This window comes from Protopterus annectens, chromosome 3.part1 (assembly GCF_019279795.1).
Source record: "Protopterus annectens isolate FY-2018-M chromosome 3.part1, PAN1.0, whole genome shotgun sequence".
Taxonomy (NCBI): domain Eukaryota; kingdom Metazoa; phylum Chordata; order Ceratodontiformes; family Protopteridae; genus Protopterus; species Protopterus annectens.
Window position 1 is genome coordinate 1,441,477,027 of NC_056732.1, and position 26,429 is coordinate 1,441,503,455.

Genomic DNA, 26,429 nt, shown 5'->3' on the forward strand with positions numbered 1-26,429 from the left:
TTGGTGTGGAAATAAAATTTGTATCCCTGGGACACTATTTTGAGGACCCATTGATCGTTGGTGATAGAGGCCCAGTTGTTTGCATGGAAGAAGAGTTTTCCTCCTAGAGGCACAAGCAAGTGGGCAGAGATAAGGAGTGGAGGTGTAAAGTCATTGTGAGTTCTTACCATAAGGGGGTGGCGTAGCACTCCCTGTTTTTGAAGAGGAGGAACACCATTGCTTAGATCTCTGCATTCCTTGGGGCTGCTGTCCTGGGGGGTTTGCTTCCCCTGGGTCTGGGCTGAGATGGCCTGGAGGGAGCTGGAAAGGACCAGTGCTTGAAGGGGCAATGCCTACTGAACCTCGGAGGCTGGACCTGTAAAAAGTCTCTGTCTGCATAGATTTAGCTTTTTCTTCCATCTTTTTTAAGACCTCTTTTGGCTTGGTGCCAAACAAATTGTCTTTGTTCAATGGTGCATCCAATAATTTTGATTTGACACGGTCTGGCAAGGTCTGTTCCTTAAGCCAAGCATGCCTTCTAAGGACAGAACCAGTGACTGCTGCCCTACATGATGCTTCTAGAGCATCAAAGCCACATTGCAAAGTGTGCTTAGTAACTTGGCTTGCAGATTGCACAAGCTCTTGTAATTCTTTATTTTCTGCACAAGCAGGAAAGGAAGAGATTTTTTGTTTGAGGAGTTCCATGGTATGCTGCTGATATTTCAGCATGTGGAACTGACAATTTAGAGCTCTAATAGCAAGAGTAGCAGAGGTGTACACTTTTTTACCCCATCTGTCTAAAGCTCTGGAATCCCTGTCTGAGGAGGTGGGATTCTTAGCTGAGGTTGCTTTAATTCCTTTAGGTCCTTGAGAGATGACCTCTGGGTCAGCAGTAGGATTTTTGAAAAGGAATTTATGATGGTCAGGGACTCTGTAGTACCTGTCAGGCTTCCTGGGAGCAGGAGGAAGGGTGTCAGGAGTCAAATTGGATTCCATAAAAACATCATCATCAACAACATCCAGGACAGGAGGAATGGCCAAGGGTCTGTGCTGTGGTAAATGTAAGAATTCCCAGAGGCTCTTTTTTGACTGCGGATAGTCCTGACATTCCCATTGGAAATGCTCCCTTAAAGTATGAAGGATTCCACCAAATAAAAAATCCTCTGGTGGAGATGCAGAAGGAATGGATTCCTCTGCATCAGAATCCTCATAAGCAGAGAGGGGTTGCATGTCTTCATATTCAGAAGCATCAGAGTCATCAGACTCCTGTTCGGATAAAACTACTGGGGACAAGTCTCTTTTTCTTTTGGAAGGGATAGCCTAGTTTCCCTTAAGCATAATAAGGTCTTCCGCCATTTTAAGCATTTGAGATTGAGGCAAGGAAGCGGGTGCCTGTGCTTGGGTCGTCATTTTTTTGGGTGTAGTTTGTACCCTGGGCCTTAGAAACTGTTGTTTTAGAAAGAACTGAAGACACGAAAGAAGTTGTCAGTTTGTGTTGAGTATCGGTAGTGCAAAGTACTTCCTTGGAAGCCGGTGCCTGCTCAGCGGCTCCGGACCCATCCAAGGTAGAGACATCCACAGGATCCTTAGTCGAAGAAGACTCTCACGGCATACTGCACTCCGAAAGGGTCTCTGTAGCTGCCTGCGAATCCACAGAAGTGGGCATTAGGGGCTGCGAAAGCACCTCACTGAGGACCGGAGAACTGATGACTAGCTTAACAGATGCATCGGCAGTTTTGGACCCATGCAGTCTGTCTCTGTCTTTATCCTTACATTTTTTTCGTAAGATCCGTAGTCAGATGGCTTACCGAAGCCATATCCGAGTTCGAGGACTGAGCGTGAAAATATCTAGCTACAGTAAGGGCCAGATGATGTATAGTTCTGGCATTGAACAAAGCACAAAAGCGACAGCGAGGGACGTTGTGGTCTGGGCCTAAAACAGGTGATGCAGTAAGAATGGAAGTCTCGGTGTGGTATTTGCTTTCCACAGCTGAGACAATTGTTAACTTTTTCTGACATCTGTTAGAGCAAGAAAAAAGGATCCCCAATGGGGTTCTTAGCGTTAGAAGACTTCAGCTTCAATTTGGAAATGAAAACTCAGGTAGTGGCCGACCAGCACTCGTGTGAACTGCTTCTGCTTCAGACTCCTCAGCAAGAAAGACTGATGTAATAACGTTGGCTGCCTGATTTTATACCACTGACGACCTGACGTCAGTTTTGTAGCGACAGCAACCGACGCAGAAATACTAAGCCTCTGGTATTCAAGCCGACTGAGAGCTACCCTTGGCAGGATAACTCAAGTGTGATGACTGCAACACTGAAACACGAAGAACATCCAAGGTTTTCCTGGCAATTGGGGAATGTCAAGAGGTAGGTGTGAGATTCAAGTTGCTGATGTCCAGCTGTCTTCAGAGTGCTTTTCCTAGGGAATCCGACAAGTTTGGATGCAGAAAAGTATAACGAGGAAATAGAGTTTAGCCAACAGAGTGAGCCAGCAAGCAGAAGTGGACTGTGCTTCTCAATCTTCTGAAAGTAAAGCTCCCAGAGCGACCTTGTCAGTGAAACATTTTCCATTGTTCCAAAGGTAAATGCATGAACGACAAAATAGGCAAAGGAAGTGGAAGAAACAGGAGTACATTGACTTGAACCTGGAACTGGTATGGGGAGATGAGGAAGAAGACTTGGCAGTAGTGTGAAATTAGTGAGTAAACTGGAGACAAAACATCAGTCCCATTAGAGATATGATTAGGTCTGTGAAATATGTCTTTACAGTAATAAGTATAAGTATAATAAATATAAGTATACCCATCCCATCTACTCATCTAAAGAAACTTCTTCCTTATAAAACTTGTTCTACTAACTATCTCTATAACACCTAATCTATATTACTTTCATTTGCTATGACTGTATTCTACACTGTAAATTTTGGGATTTTAACTGCATCCTTTGTTATGCCTGTATTCTACACTGTTAATTTTTTACTATGATAACCTGTAGTTGGCACTGCAAATAGAATTTATTTGTCTTCTATATCCGTAGATAGAATTGTGTTAAATTCATTGTCTTACCTAGGAGCTTATCTCCCCGGGCCTCTACTGAAAATGGACATGTATCCAGTTAGACTAGCCCGGTAAACAAATGTAAAATAAAGTAAATAAATAAGTGGCTGAGAAATTGTTAAAAACTGGTGGGTGAACTCTAAATCATAAACTCCGCATTGTTATTAATGTTCCGTAGGGTACTGAAGGGACTGGAGAAGTAACTGTAAGAAAGAAAATGTATGTATTGCTAACAGTTTTATAAAAAAAAAAATCATAGTGTAATGTTATATTGTAAAGTATTTTTCCGTAGTATGCAGTCAGAGGTGTTTTAAATGTGAGGTGGGAATCTTTGTCAGTGGGTAGTGTATTTGTTAAAGTAAGAAAGTGTTTTTCTTAGTTGCACTTATACTTTACACTGTAAAGAGATAAGAAAGGCTAGAAAGAATCAAGTTAATATACATTATTTGGCTGCTTGGGTAGAGGAATACAAGTTTACTAATCATATTATATGTATAATTAAGATAATTTGCTCTGTATTAATAGGAGTTGGTGTAGATTAATATTCTTAGTTTAAGCTGCAGTGATTTAAAGCAAATAGGCTTGAAAAATAAGACAAGATGAAAGGCACAGAAAAGTTATTAGCTATTTTTTCTATTTAGTAAATACTGTCACTTAAGTCTACTAATGCAAGCAATTAGTCATGAGAGAACTGAACACTATTGAGTGAAGTCTACTAGCTGTTTTTCTATTACTAATTGCTTTTACTTGGAGATGACTAATCTGCAGGTGTAAACAGTCAGAGATCTGAACAATGTGTACTGAGTGAACTGTACAAAGAACATTATAATTAAATTTTAAAGGTACATTGGCAAGCAGCTTAATGAAAAAGAAATTTTACACTGCAGAAAATGAATGTTATACAAGTATTTGCCACCCGACCAACCTTTGTACTTTAATGCCTTTAGTATAAAAGTGCACAGTTTAGTTTAAGGTGGCTAGTGAAAAAGTTAATGTTTACCGAAAACATTTAAGCTGTTCTTCACATCTAGGATGGGAATAAAGCTAAGAAAAGAACAAAATAAAATCAGTGTAATTGGAAACACAGACTCTAAATATGAGCTTTGGCATGGATAACCTTAATTTTAAAATAGCAAATGCTTGTGGGTGAAGATGTTTATTTGGGGAATTAGCTGTTATCTGGAGGAGGAGATTTCATTTTTGTAAAGTGTACATAGTTCTGTGCGTTTGTCTTTGGTTGAAAAGGGGTGAGAGGTTCTGAAAAACTATTTAGCTTTTTTTTTGTCTTTTTACTGAAGAAAAGTCTAAAAATGTTACTTGGGTTCAAGTGGAGATGAGAGGAACTAACTACATAAAAGATCAGTTTGACAAACAGTGTGTGCATGTCTACGAAAAGCTGGACAGATGCCTTCAAATGAGCTGTCACTTATAATAGGTGGCAGTAATAGCTTGTATGTAATGGCCACTATTTCAGTATTAACTTTGAATGTAAATGGCCTTACAGCTTACAGGTATTGACAAAATTGGAGAAAGTTTGAATTATAAGTGTAACCTGTAAATAGCAATGTTATAGGGGAGACAGTTTGATAGGAATAAGCATGTGAAATCGAAAAGGAAAGGATATTTGGTGGACTTTTGGTGGACATTCAACAGTATGTCAGGGACAAAGTAAAATGGGAATGATGATATGAATTACTAGAGGGGCTCCAATTTTTATAGAAGTGGGGAAAAAGACAGTAATGGCAGATTTGTGGTGGTAAGTGGTTATTGACAGGGCAAGAAGTTATTTATATTACACCAAAGCTACAATTATGGAACTTATAAGAATTTTGGGAGAGATGAGCTTTGTGCAGGGAGGAGTATTTATGGATGGGGAATGGAACCCATTTTGCGGAAGTAAGGATGTATTGGGGAGACCTAGAAAAGAAAATGTAAGAGGGGTAGATTTATGAATATTTGCTGTAAAAGATGTGACTGCAGTAGCAGGAACTTGGACACTTTGCATATTATTCCCCAAGGTGCAATAACTGGGTTAGACTAGAATACAAATTGTATTTCTCTGGGCATATATATTTCATTGAAAGCTTTGACATGCATTCAGTAAATGTTTTGGATCATTTATCAATAATAAATAGGGTAAAGATGTTGGGTAATAAAAGAAAAATGACACACTGACACTTTCCTACTAATAAAAGAAAAAAAACTTATCTGGTAAAAAGACAGACGTTTAAGGAATTGATAGTGGAAATAATTTGAGTTATTAGGGAACGCAGAAATTTTTAATATGTCTGATAATTTGCTTGATGTGTTTAAACCTGTATTGTAACTCGTAAAATTCCGTGGGTTGACACATCCATAATATTTTGGTAAATCTGGGTTTATCTTGAGTAGGCTTAAAATGACTCTTGAGACAATAGCCTAGTAACTACCTATGAGTTTAAAATGGTTGCTTTTAAGAAGTATTTTTTGATAACTCCAGAGCACAAAAGCTTAAGCAACAGAAAGTAGAAAGAGTTGTTGTCAAACTTAGGGAGCCTATAACAAAAAAAAAATGACCAGAGATCATACAGAGGTATTAGAGAGATTTCAGAAATGTTATAAACAAATTGTATAAATGCAGAGGAATAGAGAAACCAAGAAAGGGCACACACGGAAATATTTATGGAACAGTTATGTCAAAGTTAAAAGAAAATCAGGCTCAGCAGTTAATAGCTAAGGTAGGAAGAGATGAGATGAAAACAGTGATGAATAATCAATCAGCAGAGACATTTCCAGGAGCAGACAGCATTCTTGTGGATGCTTGGCAAATAGAAGGGAAGAAAGTGATAGATCGGAAGGTTCTAACAGTATTTTAAAAAAGTGGGGGTCCAGTAACTTGGAAAAAACTGTGATATTACTGAAAGAGGGTAAAGACCCTTCAGGCCCAGTTTCATATAAATCCATTTCAATTTTAAACCATGATTATAAAGTGCTATTGTCTGCACTAGCTAAGAGAGAGGAAAAGATGGTGAAAAATTGATAGATGTGGATCAGTGTGCTTTTGTATAGGGGAGGTATACATTTGACAGCAGTAATAAAACTGTGGTAATATCCAGAGGGAAGCAGAATGTAAGCAGACTCCTTCCATCATTGGTGGGTTTTGATGTAGAGAAGGCTTATGATAGTCAGCTCTGATTATTTTGAGTAGGACAATGGTAACATCTGCATCCCTCAATAAAATAATAGTTGATGAGGATACATAAAGGGTGGGTTCTTCTCTAATAAGCTGTGTTTGAACAAAAGAACCAGGTAGGGATGTCCTCTTTTACTTTATTTGCTTATTCTCTTTTCCTTTATTTGCTTAATATTTAGAGCCATTGACAAAAGAAAGTAAGTGACTATCGTATTCAAGGATATAAATATTATGGTAGTCAGGAAAAGTCAGCATTATTTGCAGATGGTTTTATTTTGTACTTGATAAATCCAGAAAAGGACATTTTGATGATGTGGAACATTTTGAGACAATTTTAAGCCTTTTCGGAATATAAAATACATGGCAATAAAACAAATGCTTTAGCAGTAAACCATGTGCCCCACACATGAATTGGTTCAGCAGTATGCCTGCTTATGGAGACGTAAGATTAAGTATTTAGGTATGCCAAGTAAAAAGAATTCTGTTATGTCAGTGAAGGATATGTGAAGACACTAAAAAAGTGAGAAACTTAACACTTCATTTATTGCCTTTGTTATCTGGAAAAGTCCAACTGGATGCAAGGCCCCTTTTCAACAGAAGCCAGGGAAGCAAAGTTGAAATACAAACTGACGTCACAATACAAAAAAACACAGACATAAAGTGAAGATTATGTACAGAGAAGGTTACAGTCACAGAACAACAAATTTGGGAATTTCATAATACAAAATACTGAGTAGTACTGACGTGGATTCCTGCCTGTCTTATAGGTTCATAGAAAAATACCAAGCTAGCTGCCCTTGCAGGTGATTTTAAGCCTAGCTAATTTCCCTTTTTGTTATTGAATTAACCTATCCCTTTTGGTTAGAGATTGGCCTTGCCCATCCCACGGTTGATAATTATATATTACACACACACAAAATTGCTGGATTTGTTGCCTAATGGGGAATACAAATGCATTTTTGGTAACACATCAGATAAGCGAAGGATATTTCAAGAATTTTTGAAAGTAAGGAACAGATGATTTAGTAGAGGTTATTCCCCCTGATTTGTTGGTAAGGACAGAAAATCGAGTCTTCGGAATCCGACAGAGAGGCGGTGAAGGTGTAAGAAGGAGACGTGAAGAGCGATCTTCAAATGAAGGTACAAGGAAAATGTATTTTGTTAGCAAGTTTTCCCCTTTTTCACACCACTTAGCAAGGTTAGTTAGAACATTTTGGCCCATTGTGATGCAAGATGAATCAAATAAAGGTATATTTTTGGAGCACATAATTTTTTCATATAAGAGGTGTTTGAATTTGAAACAGTTACTGAATAGGAAATTTGATAAAACAGATGCTCAGGTAGAGTGTCATCCCTGTCGTAGGTGCAAGGTATGTTCAAACATTAGGAACTTGCATGGTTGTAGCATCAGTGAGATAATTTATAGGGCCACATAGAGGTTCTCTTGTCAAACGAGTGGAGTAGTTTATATTTTAGGTTGTGATTGTTCACCTAAAAGATGGTATATTGGACAAACTAAGAGACAAGTTAAAAAATGCATTTTAGAACATATGGGGGACATCAGACACAGGAGATTAGATAGTCCAGTGGCATATCATTTCTGCTCAAATTATGCAGGTTCAGATTCATCTTTATTTTTCAGTGTGTTGGCCATGCCTTTACGTTAACATGGGGAAGATTATAAAAAGCTGTTAGCCTTGGAAACCAGATTCATCATTAATTATAATACTTTATTTTCTTCAGGTCTCAACCTGGAGGTAAATATTAACATGTGATATTGATGCCGGAGATGGAAAGTTATTTAGGTATTAATTTGTGTTTTCATAAAAGTTTGTCCAAATCAAACATGCATTTAAACATAAGTAGATATGGCTTGTTGACTATAAATGGTAGGAATCCGTTATAATTTAAAAGTTTTGTATAATTAATACAACTATTAGTCAATAAGAATGAATAATGAATGTAAGGCTGGGAAATGGGCTAACAAGCATTTTTAATGGTTCAAAGTCACTTTAAATGAAAGGGGATGTGCAATTTGTGTAACTGGTTAACATCATGTTATTCAATATAAATACTGTGCTTTTGGTGTAACAAATTATCCCTTGAAGGCTTTTTAGCCGAGGCACCAGGAGACACCAGTAAAGTTGTCTTTTGCACTTTACTTTTCAGAGTCTTCGTTTTTTTTTTTTTTTGGTGTGGTTTATTTCATTGTGGTTCTAGTTTGAGTTCTAATTATATATTACCCCTAATGAGGAAAAACTGGGAACATACCATAGATAAATTGTGGGGACCCATGCATGGGATAAAGCATTTAGGAGCTGCCTCTTTCCATTAGCAGTACAGGGGACAGTCCTGAAGTAAATTTTCCCATCCATAGATCCAAGTTAGGCATGGATATGAACAGGGATGAACTTTGTTTTGTTTGGATGGGGAGTCTGTTCCAGAGCAGAGGTATCCTGTGTAAGATATACCTGCCCATTCAAACCTTTCTATTGATGCAGAAAAGGTTTAGATGCCTAGACTGAGGATCTTACTGCCAGCTTCACTAAAAGGACAACTGGATAAAGAAGGTAGTTTCTCCTCCGGGGGGGTCAGGCTGCTTGGTTCTGAGCTGAAGAAATTCAGGAGCCTCCTGTGAAAAAGAAACACTCCTACAAAAGAGATATGAGAATCAGTTTTCTACAATCAACCACCAGAGTGGTCAACATGTAACTTATACTTCCTCATAGTGAGGAAGGGGCATTGATGAAAAACCAAAAATGCAGTCATCCTCAGTGAAATGGTCTACCCCAGAATAAACCAGTTGTGGTCACAGTCACCTACAAGCAGTGGGTAGAGAAGACTCCAAGGTCTCCATAGATCAAACTGATGATCTTGACATTGTAGTGAAAGCACTGGAGCTCAAAGAAATACTCAGGACTGTAGCATCTCAAGAAGAAGAGGAACAAAGTTCCGCTAAAGAATGTCAGTGTCTGAAAACAGCATGTGTGAAGACTATAAAACAGATATGCAGCTAAGCCAGGTATGGGTTTAGGTACATAAGGAAAGTTGGCAGTGGAATACAGGAGTCCAAGATATTAGCAAAGTAAAGGAATGCTGGATGGAGGGGATAGAAAAGAGAGAGCAAGCTAAGAAAGAATACTGTTTGGCTAACAATGAGGGTGAAAGCAGTTGCAATGACAAAGAACAAGAAGTCAAGAGAAACGCAGCTTCTAGAAGGTGATTCAACAGGTGACATAGAAAAACTCAGATGGCAAGACAGTGACACAAGGATTAAGACAGTTGTCAGATACTAGTCATAAGGATTGTAGGCGAGCAATCTTCTTACCAATCCAGAGAGTACATTAAAGCCAGATGAAAGGAGTACTTTAGCTGTATGGAGAACACATGTTCATTCTCCCAAAAGAACAACTGAAGGTGGCATGTGCTGTTCCTTTTATACCATATACTTACTGATGTCTGTGGCCTGGAAAGAATCTGGCCCTACACACAGAAATTGAAAGCTCTTGAAATCTGACCATATGGTCAGATGTCTACCTGTGCTATAATTCCCACACATTAAGAATGATACTGCAACACAGCTGTACTTTCTCGGTGTACTTACCCACCCCAGCAGCCTCCCTCAAAGTTCTGTTGCCATGCAGTATATGGATAACCTTTCTAAATTAAAAATAAAAATTTGATTAAAAGAAAACCAATGTGATTAATACATTTGTGGGGTTTTGCTTGAGGTTTCTGGTTAATAAATTTCAGAGGTACCAACTCAAAGGTAACCAAGTTGCTGTTGTGAAGACTCAATATCTTGTGCTGGAAGACAAGTCTGAAGATGCAGTGTTTCAAACAGCTCTTGGATGGTAATGGAACAGATCGCCGACGTGTCTGGGTAATTAGGTTTTCTATTCTCCAGCCTTGCTATTTTGCACATAATTGCATCCCAGAAACACTGCCACTGCTTTTAATAGGAAAAGGTAAAAGCTGTGTCTGTATGCAGATATGTTTTGATAGCAATAAGTGAGACTACTATATAGCAAGAGAGAAACAAACTTGTATTTATTTCTCTTATAGTTAGTGTTGTACTGCTGTCATAATTTTTAAACTGTAATTTTGCTTAAAAGTAAATTGGGTATGAAAAGGCCAGACTTTGGAGCCATAACATTACTGGCATAAGTTATAAAGTGGTAACCATTAAGTGCTACTCTTGTTTTCCAGATAGTAACTAAGTTTTCCCATTATCACAGAGGTGTGGAAGTACCAGTAAAGTGTAAGGACAAACTAAGAAATAACAGAGTAATATGATTTCAGTGATTTAGACTTCTGCTACATATTACTACAGTTTTAACTCGAATCTCTGGGCACTTCTCTGAATTCCAGTTTTCCTTGTTTTGAATACTACAGGAGCATGGCTGAAGAGTGGTCTGGGCCTAGTACAACAGGAAGGAAACCAGCTTACTTGGACATACATTGCACCACAGTTGGGCTATTGGGTTGCCGCCATGTCTCCAGTTTACCCAGGTAAGCACAGTTATGTTCAGTTTGGAGCATGAATTACAGACCCATAGCTCTTTAGTGAGTGCACTTTCTAATAGTAGAAGCTGCTGTTGTGTCCAGTTTAAAGGGGTAAGTATTATAGCCAGATAGAGCAGTATTGTGGCCAGTAGTGTGATTATAGCTTGTACTTGTGGAAACAATGCAGCCTTTCAGTATTGCATGACAGATGTCTTGAAAAAGGCATTTGTTCTGTGAGTACTCTCTTTATCCAGTTTGTGGTTATAGGGCATGCATAGTCCATCCCAGCACTGTCAGCAAAACTAATCCTGAGCTTGATAGCAGCTCATTACTGGATGGACACAGACCCTAAGCACCTAGCAAGAGTCCAGATAGACACAAGGAGGATATCCAGATTCCACACACAAAGCACCCTATACAAGAACTCAAGTGGGCAACCAAGGACTTCTGGACAGTAACTGCTGCTCCACAGTGCTGCACATTGTGCTACATATAGTTGTTAAGTGGGTGTTTGTAATTTATATTTGTTTATGGAAAAGCTTATAGCCTCTGACAAATCTGCTCGCCATCTTTATCTTTATTAGGAGAAATTTAAACTGAGAAGAAGGTAATGATGAAACTAGACTAACTGATATTCAGTTCTCAGATTACTAGTTAAAAGTATATCTGAAGTTTGATGTGAACATAATTTTAATAGATATTTATTGTCACTATTGAAGAATCAGGAAGATGTATCTAATGGTATCAACAAGAATGCTGTTGATCTGGAATGAAGACAAACTAATAACAAGGGAGATGGTGTATATTTCTGTGCAGCTGAGATATTGGATGAAAAATTATAATTCGGTATACATCTCACAGTTGACAGAAGAACCTAAAAGTAAGAAAATAAACAGAAATGGATAAAATGTAGGAGTAAAACACTGAAATTTTCATAAACTGCACTAAGCCATCCTTCTATTTTAAATCTGCCTTCTAACAGAACTAAAGGATGTGTCTTGGATAAGCAGTATCCAGACAGTGGGGAATTGCCCATTTGATGCTGAAATAGAGTTAGAGTACTTATGTCCGTCTTAGATGACCTGTTCCATCCTTCTGGTCTTTGGTGGGTTCTCTTTAGAGGGAGCTTTTGTTACGTCTGTAATCCTGATAGATATTGGGGCCAGATTATTTTTATTTTCATGACGCAAAAGCAGACAACTTGTTTACTGGTATGAAAACCTACTCGAATGTATACCGTACTGTTGTAGTACATGAAGGGTCATAAACCCTTTGACTGATAAATTAAACTACATAACATCATGGTTAATGTATATGACAAAAAATAGATAAACAGGTTGACCACGGCTGAAAAATCCAAATATATGTTCACTTTTAGCAGAATTCTTTAATAAAAAAAACTAGAGTAAGCGCTTTCACGATCTAAAACAGCTGATCGCTTCTTCAGCCGTGGTCAACCTGTTTATCTATTTTTTGTCATTGTCGCTTTGAGGTGTAAACCGGGCGTTAATCCAGTCTTCTGAACTTTTTTCTGTCATGGTTAATGTATATGTCGATGAAGTATCAGACCCATTATTACAGACTCGATACCAGAGTTATAATCACAAAGGAATCCATCCTTCACAGTTGACTGATTTAGACATACACAAATAAGATCAATTTTTCTGTGTTATGTAGTGTGAATAATTTGCTTGTTATCAAAAGGCTTAAAATGCTATTTTGGTGTTCAGTTGCCTCAGGTAGGAAAGAAATGTCCAGATGAGCCTTTAAAACTTCCAGTTGATTTTTTCTTTAAGATAAAGAAAGAAAAATAAATCTTAACATACTGTATTCAAATGGAAGGAATATAAGGTGTTATGGTGGTAAACTCTCTGGCTGTCACAGCTCCATGGTCTGGAGTTCAGTCCTGACTTGTTATACTCCTGTTTTCTGTTATGAGTTTGATTTTCTTCAACTTTCTTGCCTCCCAAAAACAGGCTGGTTGATTGGCTATAGTAAATTGTCTACGTTTGTGTGCGCCTGCATGTATGTTGTGCTTACCTTTCCCGTTGTGGCCCACATCATGACTGAACTCACACATTAACATATAAGTAAGTAAATGTAAAACCAATCCCTCAGTCAATTTGGTCCATAAATTTAATTGTTTGGGTGGTACTGTAACAGCAACGTACTTCACAGATGACATAGGACAAATCTATCTCTTTTTCTGACTATGCCAGTTGCATTGGTGTGATTGCAGTTAGAAGTTATTGTTTATTTTCTGGAGTGAAACACTTATTTAGAGAACATGAACACTGATTCACTTTCACTAAAGAAACTTCTTAGGTCAGCGCTAGTACGTACTTTTATATATTTTACGAACTACCAAGTAAATCATCTGACATCCATTATAAAATTTTGCTTGCAGATGCATGGTGTGCTAAAGATCAGAATCTTGGTGCTAAGCTATCCCAGGAGTAGTATTAAGGAATGACATCCCAAAGCATGCAGGAGAATTACCTTGTTGAAACTGGCAGACTGAGTTTGAAGGGAAGCTGTGATGAAGTGACATATACTGAAGGATAAAATTAGTGCATCAGAGTATTAAGTTAGCTTTTATACATACATATATATATATATATATATATATATATATATATATATATATATATCACAAATTGAATGCTCCTTTGATTGAATCACAAATCATTGAACACAATTGACTGAAAACTCGTGGCTGTCACACCTCCACTTGTATATACTAACTCCGTACTCTCACAACCATGGAGAAAAGCAAAAGCACCACACACAAAAGTGCTGCTGCTTAAAGATAAACATTTACAGATCTGGAGGTAAGACATGGGAAATACTGCACATCTGCAAATCAAATGGGACAAGAGTCACTCGCTCCAGGGATCTCGGCCTAGTCTGTGCCATTAACAGAACATGCTGGAGAGAGATACAGTGAATATAAAAGTTTACATGCCCCTGTTAAAATGCCAGGTTTTTGTGATATAAAAAAATGAGACCGCAATAAATCATTTCAAAACTTTTCCCACCCTTAATGTGACCTATAACCTGTACAATTCAATTGAAAAACAAACAAATCTGTTATGGGAAAAAATATAAAAAAATAAAAAACATATACAATATGCTGGTTCCATAAGTGTGCAAACCCCTAAATTAATACTTTGTTGAAGCACCTTTTGATTTAATTACAACAGTGTGAGGTCTGTTAAGAACTTTGCTAAGGCCAATTACCTCAAACTAAGTAACAGCTTATTAAACTTCCAAGCCCCTCCAAACCCAAAAGACACTGTGGCCTGCTCTCTGCTTACACAAAATCACTGTACAACCACATTCATAGCTATAAAGAGGTGTCATTACCTGTCAGTCAAACTTATGATTACTGGCAAAAATAAACCACCCAGGTGGACGCCTAGCATAAGTAGGCTATTCAACAAAAGGAAAACCATTCTTTCCAAAGCCAAGAAGGAATAGACAAAACTGTACAAAAAGACGCCCACCAGTTTAAACAGAGAGCAAGTTAAATCTGCCAAAGCGAACTACGAGGCAAAGATATCCTCCGAGGTGAAAGACAACCATAAGATTTTTTTTTAATTATGTTCGTAACTTCAGGGGAAACGCTCAGTGATGTGCCGAGTTAATCAAGCAATCAACCCTTACACCCACCCTGAATCTGTAGCAAACCTGCTGGCCAGAAAGTTCAGTTCAACCCCTCCCCCCCATCACATCCTACCACACCCAAAGAAATACCCGCAGCCGTCATCCTGCCAGTCATTATAAGGGAAGAGGTCCTTAGTGCGCTCGCTAAAGCCAAAAATACAGCCTCCATGGCTCCCAACAACATTTCAGAATGCTTCTTAAATAGCTAAAACAGAATCTGCCAGGGCCATTAGAAAACTCTCTTTAACCACAGCCTCTGGATGGGCTTTGTTTCAGAGGAATGGATGACTGCAACAGTTTTCCCTCTTTACAAAACGGGCCCATCAACTGACCCAGGGAACTACAAACACATAAGCTTGACCAGTGGTATCTGCGAGGCTATGGAGAGAATCATCATGGACCTGATCAATAACAACATAAGAAATCTCCAAACACTGGACCAGATCCAATTTGGCTTTCTCAAAGGAAGGTTTTGCCGGCTTAATCCAGTGGACTTCATCAAGAAAGTCAACAGGGCCATGGATGAGCGCACCACTTATCTAGACCTTGGCTATAGCTTTAAACACAGTCCTGTACTCAGGGATCATAGATAAAATTACTGTGTTAGACATGAATCCCTGTATCGTCAGCTGGAGACTAAATGTAAAAAATGCATAGTCGTACCCTTCGGTAAATCAGATATTCCTGCAAATTATAATAGTGACAACACACCCCTAAAAGTGGACCCAGTGGTGTAGGACCTAGGAACACAGATAGACAGTAATCCAAACTTTGACCACGAGTAGCTACAGTAGTGAGGATGTCCTTCTGTGAGGCTCAACTTCTAAGTTAAAGGCATGGCATCAAGGTCAAAGGAAGTCATAGTGCCATTGTACTCTGCTCTCATCAGGCCCATAAACGAGTACAGTGCTCCCTTCTGCATGTACCTAACCTGGCACTTACACCACCTGGAGTGACCCCAGAGGTGTCTCACTCAAAGAAAACTACAAAGCACAAGACTCCTATCTTATGCAGACCAACTAAAGGAGAATCCCTTTATGCCATCTCATATTGTTTATTGAGAGGTGACTTATGCCTGACTTACAAGGCATTCTCTAATCCAGCCCTGATGAAAATATTACATATTTGTGCGAAAAATTATATGAGCGTTGCGTGTTCCATGGACCTGAACCTTATTTGTGACTCTTAACTTGCTGGAGATGTAGATTTGTATCCCAAAGGCTACCTCATCTATGGAATAAACTTCCCATCTTCATATAACAAAGCCTGTCCCTCACTCTCTTCAAAAATAATTTGGATAAATGGATGGGAAACCATACATTCATTCCTGGGGTACAACCCAGATCCCTTATGAACAGAAGTAGTCTATAAAGTGACCCAAAGACCCACTACCTTGATACTACCCTATTTCATATCTGGGGAATTAAGATATAATATTGTCATATCCTGGGTATTATTGGCTAGGCTTGTAAAGGCTCTTGTGCCATCAGCCTAGTAATCACTTATGAACCTAAACTGTACTCTGCTCAGTTTTGCAATAGAGGATGATATTCGAAAAATTCTGAGTGAGGAATGCAGTACATATATAAAATGTAAATGTTTTGAGTTGGCTTTTCATCTTGTATTTAGAATAGTAGTGTTGGCATTCAGTATCTTATTGGAGGAAATTCTAATGAGAGCAAATCGTTGATTAACAAGTGTGGAAATGTAAGATAATCTGGCATTTTGTAATGTCAAAAGAGAGCAGTATCTGGATGTTCACCGTGTTACACTGCTGCAGTCATTACACTTTGGGTTATCCTGCCGTCAGGCGGTCCCGCAGTCGGCCAGAGTTCCAAAGTCTTGGTCCGGCATCGGTTGCTGTCGCTTATTCCCTGACGTCAGTGTGCCAGGGGTATATAAGATGCATCCGACGCCATTTTCTTCGGTCTTTCCTGCCGCGCGGTGCCCGAAGCAAAAGCAGTTCGCAAGTGCCGGTCGGCCGACTCCTGAGATTTTCAAAGTCGAATTTCAGATCCGAAGTTTTCAATAAAGCTAAGTACCCTGTTGGGGAAACTTTTTTCTTGCCTCAGACCGATGTCAGAAAAAGTTAATTGTATTTCTTGTGGGAAGCAAATACCTCATAAGGACTTCCACTCTTACTGTATTCCATGCCTAGGCCCTGATCACGATGTCACTAGTTGTCAGTTTTGTGCTAGATTTAACAAACGCACTATAAAACGACGTTTTGATTTTGCTTTGCACTACTTTGGCCGAAGGTTCAAGTATACAATGCCGTCGGAATAACCGACGACCGCAATTCATAAAAAATGCAAAGATAAGGATAAAGACAGGCATCCAAGGTCCAAAACCGATGACGAAGCCTCTTCTAGGCCAGTCGCTGGTTCTCAGTGAGGTGCTTTCACAGCCCCTGACACCCGATACCTCAGAGCCACAGGCCGCCACTGACTCCCACGTCGAGACAACTAGGCCTCTGGAAACTCAAGGTATTGGGCCTACGGAAATTAATCCCTCAGATGGGTCCAGAGCCGCTGAGCAGGCATCTGCTTCTGAGGGTGTTTTCAGACCTTCACAACTTACCATTAAAGCAACAGCCAAGACAAAAACACCATTAAAGACAAAGAAGCAAGTACAGCATTCTCCTGGACAGTCCTCCATGCCTAAGAAACAGATGCTCAAAATGGCCGAAGACCTCATTGCTCTAATCAGGGGTTCCCATCCCCCTCCTGAGAAAAGGCCTAGGCAGGATACAGACTGATTCCTCTGATCAGGTTTCCATTTCCTCTGATTCCTCTTCAGACCAAGGATACTCTCTACCCCCCTATGAGGACTCTTATGCTGAAGAATCTGTCCCTTCAGCCTCTCCTCCTGAGAATTACTCTTTTGGGAAAACTTTACATACCATGAGGGAGCACTTCCATTGGGAAAGTCAGGATTATTCAGAATCCAAGAAAAGGCTCAGGGACTTCTTTTATTGCCTCAGCACATGCCCCTTGCTATTCCTCCTGTGTTAGATATTGTGGAGGATGTGCTCTCTGAATCCAGCTCATCTCCTGATTCTTTGCCCCCTGCACCAGCCAAACCAGATAGGTACTATAGAGTCCCTGACTCTCGCAAGTTTCTTTATAAAAACCCTTCTGCTGACCCAGAAACCATTTCCCAGGGACCCAAAGGGGTTAAGGCTTCCATTGCCAAAAATCCAGTCCCCTCTGACAGAGATTCTAGAGCACTGGATAGATGGGGGAAGAAAGTTTACGCTTCTGCAACTTTAGCAGTAAGGGCTTTAAATTGCCAGTTTCACATGCTTAAGTACCAACAATATTTAATGGCTCAGTTAAAACAGAAAATGCTTACAAGCTCAGAAGCTCCTGACTATAAAGAAATGCAGGATTTATTGCATGCAGTTGAACAGGTGGGAAAACATACTCTGCAATGTGATTTTGATTCTTTAGAGGCCTCTTGTAGAGACGCAGTTACAGGTTCTGTGATTCGAAGACATGCTTGGTTAAAAGAACAGAGTTTACCTGATCATGTTAAGGCAAAATTATTGGATGCTCCTTTACAGCATGACACCTTGTTTGGTGTTAAGGCAGAAGAGGTGTTAAAGAAAATTGAGGATAAAGCTAAATCTATACAAACAGTCAAAGATTTCTTACAGGTACAGCCACCTCGATTTAGCAGAAATTGGCCTACAAAGAATTGGTCCTTTCCAGTGTCAGACAGGCCACAGAGAGGCAGATACAGATGCCCAAGAGGCAGATCTCAACCCCAAGGCTCTTACAGACAACGACAGTGGGGTACCTCAACCCCAAAAGGAGGTGAGGACAAGTCTCAACCTTACAGGAAACAGTCCCAATGACTTCCCCCTTCGTATGCCAAGCACTTCCCTTTTGGCAGCCCCCTTAGGGGGGAAACTAGCACTTTTTTCTCAAAATTGGCAAACAATCACCCAAGACAAATGGGTTCTGAATATTGTGTCTCAAGGTTACAGGTTCCACTTTCACACTTTACCAAGGCTAAAAGGAATGCCAAACCTGCCACAAAATCAATGGGCAGAGGCTCAAAAACAAATTTCAGCCTTTATGGACATGAGAGCTATTCAAAACGTACCACAGCAGGAACAAGGACAAAGATTTCACTCGACTCTTCCTGGTCCCCAGAAAGGACAAAGCCTGGAGACCCATACTAGACCATTCAACTCTAAATACTTACCTGGATGTTCCGAAATTCAAAATGTTGACACTACAGAAGCTTCTTCCCATGCTGGGCAAGAATGCTTGGCTTGTTACTTTGGACCTCAAAGAGGCATACCTGCATGTCCCTATCAGACAAGATTGCAGAAGATACCTCAGATTCAAAGCTGGTACAATGCACTACCAATTCCCTGCACTGCCCTTTGGCTTATCTCCTGCGCCCAGGGTCTTTGCAAAGTGCCTGGCACCAGTAATTGCATTTTGCAGACAAAAAGGAATTCAGATATATCCATACCTGGACGACTGCCTCATTCAAGCAGAGAGAAAGGACATTCTTCTAAAGCATCTGACATTTGTAAAAAGGTTTCTAATTTCTCTAGGGTACACAGTAAACGAAAAGAAGTCAAAGCTAGTGCCCTCACAACAGATAATATTCCTGGGTGCCAGCTCAAGTACAACGGCCCAGATGGCTTCTCATGCCAGACAAGCAAGGACAACTGACTCAATATTTTCAATTGCTGGCAAAAAAGTCCCATCTCCCTGCAAGAAAAATTCTGCAGGCCCTGGGATTCATGGCATCCTGCATACTACTAATTCCATATGCCAGACTGCATATGAGGAAATTACAATGGTACCTAAAAAGTGTTTGGACTCAACACTCTCACAGTTTAGAAACAGTAATACCAGTAATTCCCTGCCTACAACAGGAGTTTCGATGGTGGGCACAGGCATGTCACCTCAACAAGGGTCAGCCTTTCACTCTACCCACAGCCAGGAAGACTCTAACAACAGATGCTTCGGATTACGCCTGGGGAGCACACATGGCAGGAAAATGTATTCAGGGCAAGTGGACCACAGACCAAATGCATCTTCACATCAATCAAAAAGAGATGTTGGCTGTTCAAAATGCCCTAACAGCTTTCAAGGACCTTCTGCATCCAGGGCTATTATTACTAAAGACAAGACAACACCACAGTAATGTGGTACATAAACAAGCAAGTGGGCACCCATTCATATCCCCTGTGCAGGCAAGCCATGACCGTGTGGAACACAGCTCTAACTTATCAAGTTCATCTGCAAGCACAATTCCTGCCAGGAAAGAAAAATACTCTGGCAGACTATCTAAGCAGAAATATCATGGACCCTCACGAATGGAAACTGAATCCACAAATCTTCAGCATGGTAACACAAAAATGGGGGTGCCCAGACATAAATCTTTTTGCCTCCCCACTAAATTGCCAACTACAAAAATTCTGTACAAGGACTTACCACACACAAGCATGGAAAGTGGATGCTCTTTCGTTCAGCTGGAAAAGCCTAAAAGTCTATGCCTTCCCACCACTGCCTCTACTTTCAAAGGTACTCCTAAAAGCCAGACAAGAAAAAACACCGATGATCCTGATTGCTCCAGACTGGCCATGCCAGCTCTGGTACCCAATCTTAAAGAACTTAGCTCAAGGCCCACCATGGATTTTGCTTCAAATTTCACACCTTCTGACTCAACAAAACAATCAGATCTGCACGGTTAGCTCAAAACCCTAAACCTGGCTGCATGGCAGATTCATTAGTCAGACAGGCAGCACCTCTATCTAAAGCTGTTATGGATGTCATTTTGAAGGCCAGGAGGCCTAGCACCAGGAAATCTTACTCAGAAAAATGGAAGAGATTCTGTGCCTGGAACCAGGCTCAAAGCTTTGACCCTCTTGTCCCAAACATTCCTCAGATTTTACAATAATTAACTGAGATGCTGGACAAAGGCCTATCCTTCTCATCAATTAAGATCCATGCCTCTGCTATTTCAGCTCATTACAACATGGATCCTCCTTTATTCTCTCATCCCTTGCTAAAGCAGTACCTCAGAGGGGCTAAAAACATAAGACCGCCCCGGAGAGCACCAACACCAACTTGGGACCTCAATTTTGTTTTGGATCTGCCCTTGGCAGTAACTTCAGCACGAAGAGTCTCAGAGCTACAGGCATTAATGGCAGTGGAACCTTTTATAATATTTCATCAGGACAGGGTTTCTTTAAGGACAAACCCTACCTTTATGCCAAAGGTGGTATCTAGTGTGGCTCTTAACCAAACCATCCATTTGCCAACTTTTTATCCAAACCCCCAGAATAAAGGGGAGAAACCTCTCCACTCCTTGGACATACACAGACAGCTACGCTTCTACTTGGACAAAACAAAAGCTTTCAGGAAAATTGAACAACTGTTTGTAGCATATGCTGCAGGATCACAGGACAAGGCTATCTCAAAGCAGACTATTTCCAAATGGATAGTACACTGTATTCGTTACTGCTACAACACAGCATGGAAAAGCAGTCCCTAATAACATTCTACCAGACCAACAGCCACTTCAACAGCCTTTCTCAGAGGAGTACCAATCAAGGAAATTTTGGAGGCGGCAACTTGGAGTTCAGTGCACACCTTTACCAAGCATTACCACTTGCCTCTTTACTCTAAATCCAGAGCAGGATTTGCCACTGCAGTTCTGCAGGGCCTCATAGCCAATCCTAACGCTTTATAGACCAGCCACCCAACCTTAGCTTTGAGATTCTACCCATGTGTAATGACTGCAGCAGTGTAACACGATGAACATAGTACAGTTTTGTACCTACCATAAATGTAGATGTTCAAGTGTTCACACTGCTGCAGTCCAGGTTACCCTCCCTCCATCCCCTCTGTCCTAGCTGGACTTATCTATACCTTTCTATCCTATACAACCTTTGTGGTGTATTTGCTTGTAACTGAAGGTATTGTTTTTATTTTTTTATATATGTTTTATTTGCAATATGTATTGCCTAGCTACTTGGGGGGGGGGGGGGGGGGGGCACCTGACATCTGGGGCAAGAAAAACTGAAGAAAATGGCATTGGATGCATCTTATATACCCCTGGCGCACTGACGTCAGGGAAGAAGCGACAGCAACCAATGCCGGACCAAGACTTCGGAACTCTGGCCGACTGTGGGACCGCCTGACGGCAGGATAACCCAAGTGTAATTAATGCAGCAGTGTGAACACTCGAACATCTACATTTATGGTAGGTACAAAACTACTTTTTTTTAGGTTATCCACACTGATAAGCAGGCAATCAACATTTATGTGCAAAGGTTTCCAGTTGTATTTTTGTGAAGAAGGTGTACAGAATATCGCCAGACCCCACAGCTCATTCCCAAGCTCTCAAACTTCCACGCATCCTAACCTCCACTAGCAGAAAACTACAAACAATTTTTAAGTCCACCACCCTTCCCCAAAGCAGTGTACCAGATAAATACATCCAAATAGCTGCAGATGCTAGGACATACCCTGTCTCCAGCTTAATAAACAAGTCGCTCAAGGAAAGATATGTTCCCACTCTGGAAAAAAATACTACATAGTTCACCTACATAAGGGTGGAAACTCCCCTGACCTGTTCAGTTACAGGCCCATAGCCATCCTATTTCCTCTGTGTAAAACACGTAGTGTACAACATCCAAAGTTCTTAACTACATTTCTGAAAATTCACTGCTTTCCTCTACACAGCATTGTTTCTGTCCACATCACAGCACCACCACTGCAATAATAAGCTTTGTTACAGCAGTAAATCAAAAAAGAAACAGCAATAACCTTGTCTCTTCATATTCATTGATCTGTCCAAAGCCTTCAGCATGGTGTCACACCTGAAATTACTTTACGCGGTGTTTTCTCTAGACTTTGGTAAACTTTTAATGTCCTAATTTAACAGTTGCCTCTCAAACAGACAAGCTCTGTAGAGTAACAAAGCAACATCTCTTCCTTTCTACCAGTAACGGTGAGAGTCACACAGGGCTGTATATTAGGTCCACTACTTTTTAATATAGTCATTAATTACCTGCATTTAGCAACCAAACAAGCTTCATCATCCAATATGCAGATGATTCCATAAGCATCTGTTCTGCCAAAAAACGTGGTTAAAGTATGACAGTACACCCAAGAAGCTTTCTCACAGATTGCGACTTGGCTAACTGACTCAGAGTTTTTTCTAAACTGCAAACAATCCATATTTCTTATTCTGAAACCACACAAACCACCACACAAACCATACTTGGAAAGTAGAGCTGTTTTCACTGGTCTTTTGTGTGGTTTCAGAATAATTTGCTTTTGGATAGTGGTTATTTAATCCATATTTCTTATATTCTTCCCTAACCAGCTATCTGACTAAAAAAAAAATCCTTCTCAATTCTATCATCAAACAATACCAAGAGAGAAGTGGTAACCCATGACAAACTACTAGGGGTTACTATCGATGAAAATCTAAAATTCAACTGCCACATAAAACAGGCTGTAAAGAAAACCCTTTGAAAATTAGGAGCCCTCTGTAGAGCCAAACCGTACCTAAAAGAGCAGGTTAGGATAAGTCTGTTCTCATTCCTACGTCCTATATTCTATGCTCCATACTCATCAGTTTACAATCCTGTCAGCTCCCCTTACTTGATAAAATTGCAAAATTTGCTTCCAACCATTATTATAGGGCGCATCACTGCCTTGCACTAGAGAGACTTCAATGGCTGGAATTAAGGCACTGTTTAACCAGCCCACAACTTGTCCTGACACAAAAGCTCTATTCTAAGCAACATTCTTCATCTCTACAGTCCCACTTTGCTTTTCTGACAAGATGTTGCCGACTGTAACTATATCACTGCTGGAGATTCACTATACTCCTCCTGTCACCTAAAACCTGGAATTCTGTACCCCCCTCTCTCAGAATATTAAAAAAAAACAGTAAGTATTTTAAACTCCACTTAAAGGGTCATCTAAAAATACTTCGCTATGCAATTGCACCTCTTGTGGCATCGCCTAAATGTTGCCTTTCTCCCTCAACCTCCCTTCCTAGGCCTCTCTACTGTCTATATAACCTCTGAATAAATAGTTAATCATATTCCTTTACTCTTGTTCTCCTATGGCTATAATAACCACAGTCTGGTCTACTGCTCTTTGTATGTCAAAGAACCTTCTATGCTTATTGTCAGCCTCACAATTTGAAAACATTTTTCTGGCATAAAGCTTTGTAACAGATAGTATCTGTTTTCATTTTCTTGTCCTCAAATGTAACACTGTATGACATTTGTATTCTACTGTGTACTGTTTTCCATAATCTTTTATCAGACTTTGACTAACTTATATTGACCTAAAATGTATTTGTTTATTGTCTAAAATGCATTAACTATTACATTACTGTTGACTTATTTTGTTATGGAGCTTTTCTCCCCTGGCCTTCACTGAAACGGGGCAGCTTGTCTACCCATTTGGACCATCCCAGTAAACACTATGCAGTAAGACCTAAGTCACAAGGTCTTAAGTTAAATTCTCTGAGCTATACCAGTGGCTATACTCAGACTTTTGGCAATTACCACAAAACAATTGTCATGATATTCTCAATCAATAAAAAAAGCTTCTTACACTAGCAACAGACATTAAGGAATCATGTTTTCTTTAATGTCACTAAGCAAAAATATCTGGGCATGACACTTGACTTTCTAGTAAACTTTAATAATCATACTGAAGTTTCACAGCCAATCTTGAAAACACTAAAACTGCATTACCATGTTTTCCAGCTTCTCTCTCCTGCAGCACATTTGGGTATATGGTTCATGTAATACACAACGAATCCAAATAGCAGAAAATAAAATATCCATATTCACTCTGCTAGCAGTTACAAATAGTCATCTAGAAAATGTTCTCCTTGTGAGGATCAAGCATGCACTCGAGTCACTGTACCAGAGGTACCAGTATGCGTCCATCATAGTCCATGTAGGTGTAAATGACTGGAGATGTACCTCCCTGGACTATATGAAGAGAGACCCTGTGGTGCTCTGACTGTATCTTAGGCTGGTATGAGCCTAATACTAAGAAGCATATTACCATCACTGAGGATGATGCCACAGTATGAACAAAAGATTGATTTTCCCTTCCCTAATAACACACCACTAGAGACTGCAACCCTGCTCAGTAACCACTTCATAGACACCATCCGCAAACTAATGCACTCTGGCCATAACTCCAGTCCCCCCAACTCTTCCCCCTATATTATCAAAAGCCCTTTCTCTCTTAAACCCATTCCCACCTCCTTTATCAAATGTCTTCTTCGTAAACTTAAATCTTGTTCCCCATCTGCTCTTTCTCAAGCTTGCTGCTGATTCCATAGCATTTCCCACCTCTATACTAATAAGTAGATCTGTTGAAGGAAGCACAGATGTTCATCGTGTTTCACTGTTGCAGTCATGACTGTAGGGTTCTCCCCTGCCGGCAGGCAGCCCTCGGTCGGCCAGAATCCCAAAGTCTGGGTCTGGCGTCGGCTGTTTAACCATGCTCCCTGACGTCAGAGCGCCAGGAGTACAAAGCTGACAGCCGACGCCATCTTCTCCAGTCTTTCTTGCCATGCAGTGATAGCAGTTCGCAAGTGCCGGTCGGCTGACTCCTGACGATTTTCTCTGATATACTTCAGTCCGAAGATTTTCTTCTCCACTCAAAGCTAAGTACCCCGTTGGGGAAACTTTTTACTTGCTCCACTCCGATGTCAGAAAAAGTTAATTGTATTTCATGTGGGAAGCAAATACCTCATAAGGATTTTCATTCTTACTGCATTCCTTGCTTAGGCCCTGACCACGATGTAGCTAGTTGTCGGTTTTGTGCTAGATTCAATCAACGTACAATTAAGCGAAGGTACGATTTTGCTTTTCATTACTTCGGTAGGTGCTTTAACTACAAAATGGCGTCGGATACGGTTCCGGCTACCGGAGTTCACAAACGTCGCAAGGATAAAGACAGGCCTCCGAGGTCCAAATCTGATGATAGCGCACAAGCGGAGCCAGCTTCAGGTTAGGCCGTCGTCAGTGAGGTGCTTTTGCAGCCCCTGTCATCGGCCATTTCAGAACCGGCGGCCGAAATGAACTCTCATGAGGAGCCAACCAGGCCTTTAAATATTTCTGTTGCAGGACCTTCGGACAATGCTCCTTCGGATGGGTCCGGAGCCGCTGTGCAGGTACCGGCTTCCGAAGGGGTTTTCAGGCCTACTCAGCTTCTAATAAAGGCAAAGCCAAAGACAAAGGCAAAGACTCCTTCTAAATCAAAGACTACATCACAGGCCTCTTCTGAACCGGCTCCCAAGTCACAGAAACAGTTACTCAAGATGGCGGAGGATTTACTTACTATGATTAGGGGTTCGCATCCCCCTCCAGATAAAAGGCCAAGGCAGGATGTTTATTATGATTCCTCTGATCAGGCTTCTGTTTCCTCAGTTTCTTCTTCTGATCAGGAATATTCTTTCCCTCCTTATGAGGATTCTGATGCTGAAGACTCCATTCCTTCAGCTTCTCCCCCTGAGGATTTCTCTTTTGGGGAAACTTTGCATGAAATGAGGGAACATTTCCACTGGGAAGGACAGGAGTATTCGGAATCTAAGAAAAGACTGAGGGATTTTCTTCTTCTTCCCCAACATAGACCCCTGGCTATTCCTCCTGTTTTGGATATTGTGGATGATGCCTTTTCGGAGGCTAACTTAACCCCTGACTCTCTTCCTCCTGCTCCTGTTAAGCCTGATGGATATTACAGGGTTCCTGATTCCCATCAGTTTTTATACAAGAACCCTTCTGCTGACCCTGAAACCATTTCTCAGGGTCCTAAGGGAGTTAAGGCCGCTTCTGCCAAAAATCCTATTCCTACTGAAAAGGATTCTCGATCCGTAGAAAGATGGGGCAAAAAGGTGTACACTTCTGCTACTTTGTCCATTAGGGCTTTAAACTGTCAGTTTCATATGCTAAAATACCAGCAATTTCTCTTGTCTGTTTTAAAACAAAAGCTTACTTCCATCTTTGCCTGTGCAGAAGATAAGGA

The 26,429-nt window shown here is 40.4% G+C and overlaps 1 protein-coding gene across 1 annotated transcript in view; it reads left to right on the forward strand.

Annotated features, from left to right (window-relative positions):
• Positions 1-26,429, forward strand: part of FAM171A1 (family with sequence similarity 171 member A1) — a 1,600,715-nt gene that overhangs the window by 1,439,445 nt on the left and 134,841 nt on the right. Inside the window, exon 6 of the mRNA XM_044067505.1 lies at positions 10,606-10,722. Within this exon, the coding sequence (XP_043923440.1) occupies positions 10,606-10,722 (117 nt within the window). The remainder of the gene's footprint in view (positions 1-10,605; positions 10,723-26,429) is intronic.